The sequence below is a fragment of the Lepisma saccharinum genome, chromosome 15 (assembly GCF_977018435.1).
Source record: "Lepisma saccharinum chromosome 15, izLepSacc3.1, whole genome shotgun sequence".
In the NCBI taxonomy this organism is placed as follows: Eukaryota; Metazoa; Arthropoda; class Insecta; order Zygentoma; family Lepismatidae; genus Lepisma; species Lepisma saccharinum.
The window spans coordinates 17631936-17645811 of NC_139243.1; the positions used below are offsets into that span (position 1 = coordinate 17631936).

The 13876-nt window shown below is 37.2% G+C and overlaps 1 protein-coding gene across 1 annotated transcript; it reads left to right on the top strand.

The window, feature by feature from the left end:
• Positions 1 to 9098: 9098 nt before the first annotated feature.
• LOC145999148 (uncharacterized) lies at positions 9099 to 9932 on the top strand. The gene has a single exon (XM_083136081.1). The coding sequence runs from the start codon at positions 9099 to 9101 to the stop codon at positions 9930 to 9932; it is 834 nt and encodes a 277-aa protein (XP_082992207.1).
• Positions 9933 to 13876: the final 3944 nt, after the last annotated feature.

Below are 13876 nucleotides of genomic sequence, written 5' to 3' on the forward strand. Positions count from 1 at the left end.
GATGCGGTATTTAAAAGCCAAACCAGTTTCGGATTGTACGGCCAGTACAGCAGCTGAATTTGTGTACGAAGAGATAGTGTTACGCTATGGAATGCCACAAGATATATATACCGATCAGGGTTCAGCGTTCAAATCTAAGCTTTTTCAGGAACTTGGGAATAAATTGGGAATAACCATCAAGTATTCGCCAGTAGGTTTACATAATTCCATAGGCCTCCAAGAGAGGAATCACGTCATACTACAGAGCATAATGAAATGCTATGTTACTTCTAAACATACTTATCGGGTGCAGTATTTACAACCAAGTGTGTTCAGCTATAATACTACAAAGAATCAGAATTTGCGGTATAGCCCATTCTATTTGGTACATGGATTACAACCCACTTTGCCCTGGGAGTTTGCATTACACACACCAAGCTGTGAAAATGTGGAGAATGATGTACGATTCCGAGTACTGGAAAAAGCAAGAGCCAATGCTACGGAAAATTTGGCAAAGAGACATGTTGAATTGAAGAAATATTATGATCGGAAGAGGAAACAGATCAAATTTCAACCAGGTGATCAAGTATTAATTTTCGTCAGTACCCAGAAAATTGGTACGGCGCGGTGCTTTTCAGGTATTTTCAAGTGCCCGGCCACCGTCATTCGAGAAGAGAATCCTAACACATGCCTGGTGGAATTCCAAAACAAGAGAGGCAAGCCGGGTTTGATACCCGGTGGAGGCACAAGTGGTTCGGATCCCACTTTAAACTGCAGGTCCAGTCCCGATTAGCCTTACTGTGCATAAAGTGGACTTAAAACAACAAATCTATCAATCAAGATAGGCAAGACACTAGTGGACTCTATTGCCATCCAGACTTAAAAAATACCATGCGCCAGACGATGGTGAAGACGAGGAGAACTTGACAGGTCAAGATGAAGAAGATCATCAGGAGGACAATGCGGGCTCATGCACGGATAATGGTCACTAAAAATGAAAATCGATATAAGTAACAGGTTTAATATTTTAAATTTCACTTGCGTAACATAATATTCATTTATAATAATCATGGCACTAATTATATTAAAGGTTAAGAGCAGACTTATTATTTAATACAGTGCTTCAGGCACATTTTTTTGCAGCATTAAAAACTCTAGCTCAGCAAGTACATCACTAAAAATTTATAGTTACACTTCAGAAGAAGGTAGACAATTATATTAGCAAAGTTTTGTTTTAAGCACAAGTTATTGAGAATATTTATTTTATATGAATATGTAGACGTCGACGTCAAGATTTTATTGCCCTTTCCTAACAAATATTTTCCTTTGGATATTGGATTGCAACCAAAATCCTAGAAATCCATTCTGCCATTGGAGAATGATTATGGTTAAACCACAACGGTTTTAGTTTCAAAGTTTGCCACAATAATATGCTAAACATATTTTAGAATGAGTTGAGAGAATTATGGATTCTTCAAGTTTTAGTGATGTTAGTATTTAAATGCATTTAAATATTGCATAAATAATAATAATATTTTTATTTCAGGTAGTCAGGAGTAAATCAGTTTAATTTTCCCATTACAATGTACCTCAGTACGGTTTGATTGAATTTTAAGTATTTAAAAATAAAGACAACGCCTGAGATTAAATAAGATAAGTTTATAAACAGTGCCTAAAAATTTAGAAAATAAATAAATTACATGAGGTAAATAAATTAAGCAGATAAATTGATCCTAGATTTAGAAATAAATAAGTTCAGTTAAAATACCTAATAATTTAAACTAGGCAGGCTTAAAATACGTTTTAGTTTTGAAGAACTGTTTATTTTGTTGCTTATAGTGCAGGAGGCCTAGAAAGAGCGTTTTGCGGGCTAACAGCAGACGTCGCTCGCACACTATTGCCGATACTCTTGTGTCGTCTGCTCCTCAGCCGAACAAACAGGCCGAACAAACAGGCCGAAGTAGCAAGAGGCAGAGGTCACTCACCCTTCCAGAAGGGTGGAACGAGCTAGCTGTGGCAACCGGGCTCGCTCATTCGCGGAACTGATAGGTTCTCACAGACACACCCCAATATTGTCGTCTGCTGCAAGCCCGCGAAACGATCTTTCTAAGGCCTCCTGCACAATAGCAACAAGAAAATCATTGCGATTTTAGTTATGTTTAACGGACTTCTTCCATACGTAAAAGCTTCAAATTTTATCCATCTGCTGCATAAATCTTTTGAATATCCTCATATTATTATTACGAGTTTATTATTAGCAACGTTTATTATTAGTATTTTTGCAATTTTCGTAATTTGTTACTGTAAATGTCAACGCAAGAAATCTGTTACTTATGACCATGAGCGTACCGACGAATTAGCCTTAAGTGAGCTTAAAATTGGTTCACCTCCTGTGGAACAGCTTTATGATGATGTTGAATCACTTGTTGAAGTTGTACAGTTAAATTTAATTCACCCGCCAATACCTCCACCCGTCCGTCAGTCCTGTAATATTCAGCAAAGTGTAAAAGAAGAAGTTCAAGATCCGTCCCGAAATATTTTAGTTATCAAAGACGACGTTTTAGATTTCCCTAAAAATATTGTATGTCAAAGATAAAGTTCAGAAGTTTGCCGCAAGCAATGGTCCAAGTTCTAATCAAAACAGCCGCAAAGTTGAAAGTGAATTTATTAGTTTGCCCTGTGTACAGTCAATTGCAAAGATTAAAGATTTATTTGAAAGTCAGCCAACAGTAAAAGTCGAAAATGCTCCAAGTATTACTCAAAAAGCCGAAGGTAAGCCAAATTCTCAGGTTCCCGAACCTGTTGTATCTTTTACTGATCATATTTTTTATTTTGCCTAACATTTTATTATATACATTACGTATTTTTTTTTTATAAGGTAAAATCCATTATTGAAGTCTGATTGTATTTTCTGTAAAGTTTATTAGTCCTTTACTTTCGCTTGCACCTTCCCAAGTCGTCGTTATTATGCGATCACGGAAGTGTTCGAGTTTTGCAGCCGTGCTCTGAAAACTCGATAATTTTCCCTTACCCGCCTTCTTGCTATGACCTCAAAGTCCTTGGCATTTTTTCCCGACCATCGCAGCTTTTACTAGACTTTGTTCGTAGTAATTTAAAGTTTTCTCAACATTAACGCTTCACGCAGCGCCTCAGCGAATTCTAGCGCTCTATTTCTTTCTTACTTCCCTCCTCCCGTCGTATTTTTAGCTTGCAAGCGGGAGAATTTTTTTTCCTTGTTGCTCGATGCGACGATTTTTTTTCGCGCGCTATTCAGACGGAACCCGAAGTCGCCCGAACCTTGCCGCCAGCCAGCAAGATTCCACGCTGTCGCTGTAGAGAACTCAGTTGCTTCAAGCGACCACGAAAATGCAATTTTCCAAGAATTTTTGAATACCTGTTGTCAAGACATTCCTTTCTCCACGCTCAAGCCTTCTCGAGTACTTTTCAGCACGGTTAGAAGTTAGCATAGGGAAGACAGCGAAAACTTTAGGCTATGCATATTTTTCCGATCCAGTGGCGTTCGCTCATTACATTTTCAAGGGGCCAGTTTAGTTAAGGATATAACCATCAGAAATTGTTTTTTACGATAGAATTTCATATCAACAATGTTAGGGATATTTCAGTTTTACTTAGATCAAATTTTGCCATAACCTTTGCATTTGTGCACTTAAGATTAATCACGACCAATGATTTTAACAAAGGAACAAGAAGACAAAAGTTTTCTTTGAGTTGTTTTGCAAATTTTCCCGTTTACAATAAATATATTTATATTAAGTAATTTTCTTGGGAAACCGACTCGCATTCGAATAGAATCAGGATAAAGCCAAACGAAATTTAGATAGAAATCAGGGAAATTTTCATAATAGGGCAATTTTAGCATTTTCTGCACATAGATTAATTAGAAGTTATACCAACATGCTCCACACTAGCCTCGGTGATTAGCACAGGCATGTGCGGCACAAATCGCCATGGCACTTGTAGCCTGCCCAAATGATTTTAATGTGAAGCACCACAAATGTTATAATTTGAAAAGTTGTCGCATATTTTTATGATGCTAGCCATTTTTTTTTCGCATGACCACAAAGAAGCAACAAGAAATGAATGCATGCTAGCCAGTTTTTTAACATGCACCGTAAGTCAAGCAAACAACAAGCAGCAGTTGTGCCAATTATCAAGTGCTAGCAACAAATAGTGTCTACTTTTTAAGAATAATTTCCCATAACAAACTACAAAATGAACATGCAAATATAAGCAAAGCATTCCTAAAGCAGTTTAGTTCTACAATACTTTTGAACATATTCCAGGAAATGTGCATATGCTCATTTACAAGCTGATACCATGTGAGCATCCAAGCATTTATTTTATTTTCATTAAGATGAAACACATTAAGTGACAATATTTTATGCACATTTAACTTTAGCTATGTTAGCATGAAAAGAACATTTTTTCTACACATGACATTTGTACGTGTGAAATTTTATTTCTGATGCTTACAATCGGAACAGATTTTTTTGGACATTTGCAAGACCTTTTAGTTGTGTAGTCTTATATCAATAGTGTTTACAAAGCTATAATACAGTGTATGTAGCACTGCAGTGAAGAAAAATTAAGTGTTGTTTTGATTTTTTGGTCTTAATCCCAGTAGCAGTTTCCATATATCAGTGCAAAACAATTTGTGTACACAATGGGCATACATTCACCTTCCAGTGAAAATTTATTTTAGTTCATATAAGCTTATTTAACTTTTCAAAGAACGGAAGATTTAATTTAAGCAGTGCGACAACATTTTTCCTTTCGTCTTGTAACAAGTGAAATGGCTATACAAACAAGCATGACAAATAATATCATACGCTCAGTGCTATGTACTATTTTTCATATACGATACATACTTATTTATATTACTTACATAATTGGGAATCCACGCTATCGTGAACTTAATTATAAACATTTTTTGTTCACGATATTTACTTCAAAGGTCCAATTCGGGCTCAATACTATAGAAACATTGATGCACTGTTGGTTTCCTTGCCAACACACGTCGGCCATTTGCATGTAGTACTTTTGTTTACATCCAGGCTGAAGTCACGCCTCGGAATCGCTGTGGCGATATACCACGGACAGAAGATGAATGGCGACTGCTTGAGGTTCAGCAGGAATGAGCAATAGTACATGAAATGCATACGTATGCAATTTATTACGTTCAAAGTTATATTCAGCATTTTCATGACATAATGATATAAACTTTTGTAAATACGAGTCATGTAATAATGTACATAATTTTTTTGTATTATTTATGCATGGATTGTGTTAATAAGGTTTCAGGTAAAGGTTTTTTTTGGGTAAGGAAACAAAGAGAAAAATATACTCTGTTATTCAATTAATTTTTATTGTTTTTTTTTTAAAGAAAATATATCAAAGTGGCGAACCTGGGTCATGTCAAGCTTTGCGATTTGAATTTTAAATTTTCAAACTGGAAAATTTTTTCCGTAGCAGTAGAACGTATCAATCCATAAGATTATATTTTATTTAAAGCCTCTCTGATGCTTCATGTTGACCAGGGCATTCATTTGTTTATCTCAGTTGTCTCAACCTCTGTGGTATGTAAATAATGCACAGTGTTGCGCAATGCAAACTTCCTGATGTATCAGCCTATGTAGTCAGTTGTTTGCAATAGAGGTAGTAAAAATCACGATTCGGCATGGAGGAAGGTCTCCATGGCCTGGGTGATATAGAGGTGAGGCAGACTGAGAAGGTACTAACTTTTGATTCGGATTGAGGAGAGAGAGGAACTTAGAGAAAGGAGTTGAGGGAAAGTGAGGTGAGGCCTGGTCAACCTGCAATGAAGCCTAGAGAGGACTTAGTTTATTTTATTCTTCGCAATTATCATCATTCTTCAGATAGACAGGTAATTATTTTAACCCAGTCATGATTCAGGTTCAAAGGTTCATAAAGCCCAATGAGTGACCATTGTCTTTTCTAATTCTTAAGCTGTTTAGTTTTAGTTGTGCCTTTCACACTGTCAAGCGTTTAACATGTCATGTTAATGACGAGTGCTCTCATCATTGAGGATGAAGGATGAATAAGTTACATCACCCATTGATTAAATGTGGAAGTGACTGGTTCTGATCCCCCATCATTCTGTAGAATGATACGAATTGACGATTTTTGCATGGCTTATGGGATGATAAGAAAAGGATGCATAAGATTAAAAATGAGTGTTGTTATTATTTATGGCTTGTAGATGAAATTGCTGTTTTTAAATCGCAGGAAGTCCTAGGTAACAGTTCCGAATGTTTCATGATTTTTCGCAAGTTTTATAGAAGCATTAGGAAGTGTTTACAAAACTGGGAATGATTGTGGGAGTAGGTTCGAAACTTGGGTTAACTAATTAGCACAGTTAAAAGTTGCACAAAGTATTAATTACAAGATAAATTATGTTTTGAAATGCAGGCGTGTCGCGTGATAATGTTCGCATGAGCACGTGAACACTCATGTATATGTTTTAAATTACGTACATATACACACACACACACACATATATTTAATTGAAAAAAATACTTTTTTGATGTTCGAATATATACACACAATTTACTCGGAGTTGACGTCTTTCACGTCTGATAACTTTTTTAGATAGTTGGTAACACTGACTCCTGTGTTGCACGGTTGCGATGAACACAATTGCTGTGTTGTGTGTTGTGAACTGGCAGCTAACGGGCTGTTGGCCACTATACCGCGAAAGTGTTCACTGGGCTCTGCGAACATATGGTGCTGGGAGCCCTGATTCAAGCGGCAATACTTCTTGCATTCGGCACCAGAGTGCAGCATATACAAGGCATGCCTAGGGGGACTCAAGACGGTCTCACTACATAGTTGCAAACTTTAGTGAGAAGTCGCTAAACCTGGCGGATTTTAAATTCCAGTGGGATCTAAAGTTCACGGAATAGTGACGAGCGACTTTCCTTTAGAAACTAGTCTGCAGGAGTTACATATCTTTTAAGGTTTATATGATTTGCGCATGTGCGGCTAAGGGCCATTCAGACTGTGCAACTTTTTTTTAGTAATCGACGTTTTTAATGAAAAATAAAAAAAGAACTCTCACCGAATTAAATTGCAAAGGAAAGTGCCGACTACATTTACATCAATTGAACGTGCATTTTTCTGGTAACTATACTCAGAATAGTATGGAGTCCTAGGCCTAAATAGCTGTTACCGTAAAAAATTTAATTGATGTTAGTAAATTATTTTTACTATTCTCTACGTTATTGGAATATGCTTATTGTGAAGAACAAAATATAACTTTCAGAATACTAGAGATTCATTTTTGCTACACATAATATTTTCTTCTTTGAAGTTAGAAAGTTAAAATGAAATATGCATAAAATTCTCATTTGAAATTAAGTATTTTTTAATGTACATATAAACGCACAAACATTGAAATTTAATTTATTGGTTGGAATAAACCTGATGTAAGTTGTTCTTTACAGCACTTTTTAAAAATATATTTTGCATTTTTCACCAGTAAATTTGATTCAGCAACTTTTAGCGCATGTTGAAGATTTAGCAACTTCTGCGTTTCAGTTGTTGGCAACATTGTTGCTGTGGGAGACCTGCAAGCGACACGTTATTTTTGGAAAGGTCAAGTTCCCTTCCTTTTGCGGGGCAATAAAAAAGCCTGTGCTCTTTGGCGGCAACCGGCAAAACGTGGTTAGAGTGGTGTCGACTGTTGGAGAGCACGATATCTATTGGCAAGCGGTTGGGTGAACTTACGTGCATTGACTTTCAGACGTCCGTGCGTGTGTGTGTGTGTTGTGCCGTGTGTGTGTGTGTGTAGTGTAGTGTTGTGTTTTGTACACTATGAATACTGTTAGGAGTTTGAAAGAAATTCCATTTTCGCGAATGAGCGAAGCAGAACGAACTGAAGTGAAAAGGATGGGCCCTCACCAGCCGGACCTCTATATTGTACAAGAGGTAAGTACTCCCAAACGCGTGTTTAAAAGAACATTCAAAAATGACTGGTACACGAAGTACAATTGGTTATGTGGATGCAACGTTATGAACGTGCTCTTTTGTTTTCCTTGTTTATTGTTTGGAGGCGACAATTTATGGACAAAAACAGGGGTGAAAGACCTTAGTCACTTAAGCCAGTACATTACAAAACATGAATTGTCAAAAAAACATTTAAGCAACGTTCTGAATTTATCGATGGTAGGGAAAGACAACATTATGAGACAACTTGACAGAAGTTATACTTTAGGAATTCTCCGTCACAACGAAAAAGTCGACAAAAATCGACACATACTTTCTCGCCTGATTAATTGCATAAAATTTTGTGGTGCTTTCGAACTCGCTTTGCTTGGTCACGACGAGTCAGAAGCTTCGGATAATCCAGGAGTGTTCCGTGGATTAGTGGACTTTGTGAAGAGCCTTGACAGTGCAATGCAAGAGCATCTGGAAACAGCAACCATATTCAAAGGAACATCTGCAACGATTCAAAATGAGCTGTTGGATTGCATGCTAGAAGTGTGCAGGGACCAGATTTCCAAAGAAATTAAAGACTCTGAATTTGTAGCAATCCAGGCAGATGAAACAACTGATGTAACAACTCACACCCAGCTTGTGTTAATTTACCGTTATGAAATGGAAGGAAATCCCATTGAAAGATTTTGGGTTTTTTTAAACCCTAAGAGCAATGATGCAACATCCATTTCGTCTACACTCCTATCTGAGCTAAAGAAACACCTGGAAAATTCACCACAAAAGTTGATTGGTACGAGTTTCGATGCGGGGTCGGTCATGAGCGGACGTGTGAATGGTGTTCAAGCCAAGATCAGCGCACAATATCCAACAGCTTACTTTGTTCATTGCTATGCTCACCAACTAAATTTACTGATGGAGCGTGCTGTGACAGATATTACACAAGCCAAGTTATTTTTTGCAAATTTGTCTGCTTTCCCTGCTTTTTTTCTCGGTCAGCAAAGAGAACAAAGGTACTTGAAGCAGAAGTACAGAAGCATCTGCTTAGAGGAGTTCCAACACGGTGGACATACAATAGCAGAACCGTTTCTGTTATTTACGAACATAAAAACGAGTTAATCGATTGCTTGGAGACAATAAGTAACATGTCATCTGTCGATGGAGTTACACTTCGGGAGTGTGATGGTTTGTTGCGCATACTGTACGATCCAATCTTTGTATTTTGGCTGACTGCATTCCAATACATAATGCCGTATGTGGAAATTCTGTTCCGTCAACTTCAGAAAACAAATACGGATCCAATTCAGGTTGAGAATCAGGTGAAAAATTTTAAGCTGGAAATACAAAAAGTAAGGGAGCAGATTGATTCTATTCAGTGTAGTATCGGGCCTACAAATTCTGAACATCTGGTTAAGAGAAAGAAGCCTGACACACATAACGCAGCGAAAGAAGTATGTGATGTCATTATTGTACAGACTGAAGAAAGACTTTCTTTCAAAAATCACCTTGTTGCAGCCCAACTTCTCAATCCGGAAATGTTTCCTACATACCAGAGAACATTCCCTGCTGATCTCCTAAACGCTGCAGTTAAAACGTACCCAACACTTGAAGAGAAACGTTTATCAACCGAGTTGTCTGTTCTGTACACTAGGGAAGAATTCAGATGTGCTCAAGGCGCAGTACCTCTTCTTCATCTATTCATAAAAAATGGATTGAAAGAATCGTTTCCTGAAGTTGTGAAGCTTCTGAGAATAGTCGTAGTGACTCCGGTGACAACTGCAGAGGCAGAGAGATGCTTCTCAACTTTGAAATGGGTTAAAACGTTTCTACGAAACACCATGTCTCAGGATAGGCTGTCGGCTTTAGCTATGTTATCCATCGAGAAAAGGCTGGTGAGGGGCATTAAAGACTTTAACCACCAAGTAATTGAGAAGTTCTCCAGAAGAAAAGAAAGACGGATGGACTTCCTTTACAAGTAAAATTCACCACAGTGGTTGCAACAGGAATTACTAAAGGAACTGTATCCTCTATAAAGGTAAGTGCCAGTATAATGTAGAATTTAGTTTCTCTTGATATCATTATTAAGTGCATTGTGCGTCGGTGTGTGGCGTTCAATTACTCGACCCACAGTGAGAATTTCATTTTTTTCGTGTAATATCTAGAGCTCAATTATAGGCTTCGGCCGGTTATCCTTCAGGAGGGAGTTCATGTGCAAATGTATAATTGAAAGTGCATATTTAGAGTGTGTTCTTTAGTCACTTATTCGGACAAATCAGTAAGTAGTCTTGTTTGTAATAGATACATTTAAAAAATATTTTAATATATCTAAAAGAGAATTGTTATTCTTTTTTCATCGGACAGTTCTTGTAATTGAACAATTCACTCGAAGCATGGATGGGCAAAGGACACATTCTGGGCGTTTGTTACCATTTGCACATACCTATACAAAAAGACTGCCTCTGGAACGATTAGTTTCGTGCAATGCATGAGATCAAGGATGGTAAATATGTTTGATTGAGCACAGTAAGACTAATCGGGACTGGACCTACAGTTTTAAGTGGGATTCGAATAACTAAGTTCCTCCACGGGTATCGAACCGAGGACCCCTCGATTAGAAGGCAACGATGGGTAAATATGTTAATAATAAGAGTGTGCCGCGGCATCCTAAGGGGCGCTGCGAAATGTTCCAATATTTTCACTGAATTGTTAGTCAATGCTATGAATGTTTCAAATATGTGCTTATTTAGTACTTTTTTACATATGAAATGTTTCTGAATTTGAAATACGTGTTTAATTTTTAACTTAAGGCATGCAATCTTACAAGTAACTGACTGATGCAAGTGTTAGAGAGGGCTACATTCAGGGCGCCGCGGAAAAATCTTGAAACGCTAAAGGCGCCGTGAAGCAAAGAAATTTGAGAACCCTTGCATTAAATGGTCAAAAATCAATCTCTCTGAACCATGGCAAAATGATGCTAGGAGGGAAAATACGAAACACGAGGGAAGAAGGAACATATGGAATGTCACATTGACTGATACGTCAATCATAAGCATCCCAACCGAGTTATTGTGGGCGGGGCGAGGTCATTCTGTATAATTCCCAAATATCTTACATACAAAATATTTTTTTTCTGGACTGGACGCGTCCTCCCCTCTGTCCCGCTAACGATGCACGTGCTTTCAATGCTGAATGAATGTGGTTGGTTAACATATGGTCGGTGTAATAGAAAGTAGATTGCGAAGTATGGTAGTCTTGCATTGTACATACCTGAGATTGCATGTTATACTAATTAGTTTGCACTAACCATTACTAATTGTAAATTGCGTAATTAAAAGGGTGTTAATTGAATAAAAAATGTATTATTTCAAATATAGCGTGATTTTTGTGGGAAATAGTTGAAAATAAGTTGAACTGTTATTCTTACTTTTTCAATTGAAGATGAAGTTACAAGGGAAAGGAGTAAATCTCCATTCAGTATAAAAAAATTATTGTGAACACCCGTATGTGAACCGCACGCGACACCACTGTTGAAATGTATTTTCCACTGGCAGGATTGCCTTGCAAGGAGGTGCTAACAAACTGTGCCTACCTAAATTAATCTGTTCATGGAAGTGTATTTTCATAAAAATCAGTGCAAGATATGGGCAATTATTATTATTACTAACTGGGATTACAGGAGGTTCAAAACCAATCCTTTTGTTGGGAAAATGAGATTCCACAATTCTGCTCAATCCTTGGCACCTCTTATTCAGTGCCAAATTACTATGAAGGTATTTCCAAAACATAAAAAAGATTGCCGATATCTCGAAAATGTTTCTTAGGTACATGCAAATGACACTGTCTTTTCCTTCTGCTTCTCGAAGACATTAAAACACAGATTATGGGTCATTTTGGTATCTCTATTTGCTTTCTTGAAGTTAGATGTTATACATAAACATAGAATATTTATGCCAAATGTAGTCAGTCCACTGTAGCCCGCTATAGAAGGGTCGAAGAGGCTCCTACAAGTCACTACAACTGTGGCCCGATATGTAGTTCACTGTAGCCTGTAGACAGTTTCCAGAATCGCAAATTGAGAAAATGACTACATGTTTGACCACAAGCCTGTCGTGGCTACATATTAGACCACATATCGGACTACAAACAGTTTGTGAATCGCCCTGCTGGATTTGTCCACCTGACGAAGTATTTTATGTGTTGCCTTAACAACGATACTCACTCATGTAAGTGTTTATTATATATTTTTTGTTTATTTAGCCATTTCTCAGTTAATATCAAACAGTCATATTGTATTAACTCACTTAGGTTTATAGCACAATCAGACAGCTTGTTTTTTACGTTTTGTATGTTCTGATAACCCTAACCCCATACCAGGGCCGGATTAAGATGAAATTGGGCCTGATGCATAAAATTGATAGCATTAACTTGAAATCTTCGGTGAACAATAAACATGACGACGTTATAGTTACGTCACAGCACAAAGAATAATAGTAACTGTATTCTCGTCCGTTTTCATCTGTGCCTAATGCTGCAGCATCAATATAGAGCACCCACCTTAATAGTTTTGTTTTGTTTTGAGGGACTGGGATTCAGATGGATATTGCTGCACATGAGCGTGAGGCAGGGCAGGTGAAAGTGGCGGGCGACAGTTGGCTTACCTCATAGTTGGTTCCTTTGGGTTAGTGACCACGACTTGGCTGCAGGTAGTCCAGGAATAATGCAAGCTGCAGGAAAGAAGTTTTCCAAATTCCGTCCATCAAACAGAGTGTCAAAATTCAACACTGCCACACTGGAGAACTGTTCTCCACATATATGGTGTTGAAGCATACAAATGTAACAAAACACAAGCAGAACAATGACACCGTTCACAGAGAGAAAAAACATGCTTCTACTACACTCTGCCAGCTTGACTTGACATGAACACAGTGGAGTCTTGTGGCCTCAAATTTGGCCGGGGCTAATTTTTTTAAAGGTTTTAAAATATAATGACAATTCACATGAATTACAAAAAAAATATATTTTTCTTCTTCTAGACTACAAAAGTGGACTTATTTTTTTGAAAGAATTTAAAATGTAATTACAATTCACATGAATTACAAAACTGCACTAATTTTTTTTATAGAATTTAAATTATAATGACAATTCACATGAATTACAAAAGAAACAGGTATTGCTGTGAAACATACCTTTCTACGAACGCTGACTCTAATCTAAACAAGAACTTACTTTTTCGTTGAAGCCCTCTATGTTTGCAATGTATTCTTTCTCTATTGTAAGTGCTGCCAAGGCATTGAGTATGTCTTGTCCCATTGCATTTCTTAAGCAGCTTTTAATACGCTTCAATGTGCTGAAACATCACTCAGATTCAGCTGTTGCCACTGGAGTTGTTGAAACTATGTTTGTCATTTTTACTGTTTCTGAAAAGGTATCCTCTAATTTATTTTCAATTAAAAATGAATGCCATGCACTGATAGAGTTTATGTTTCTAAACTGTTGACTACAATAAAGAACACGAAGTTCACTCTTTAGTTTTCCCTCTTCCATGAAGGTATAATATTTGGCACAATTCTTACACGAATCATTGAGAAAATCAGACTTTCTCCACTCATTGAATTTTGCAGGGTCAACTAAATTGAAACACTCCGAATGTTCAGTTGCACCAAATCTCTCTTCGGCTTGATGAATAATTATATCGCAGCACTCAATAGTGCATGCTGTTTTGTTAACACTGCTTTTTCTTTTCTTCGAGATGTTATATAGAACAGAACTATTATCTGAAGAGTTGGCCAATTAATTCCTAATGTCACTGATGTCAGCAACAAATGATAATAATAATAAATAATAAATTCTTTATTTCCGTAGACCCATATCCAAGGGTGTGGAAAACGTCATACAATACTAAATATTACAAATGGAGTAGGAT

What these genes read in the sequence shown, in the direction of transcription:
- LOC145999148 (XM_083136081.1), top strand. Translation starts at nt 9,099, where the DNA reads ATGTCATCTGTCGATGGAGTTACACTTCGGGAGTGTGATGGTTTGTTG.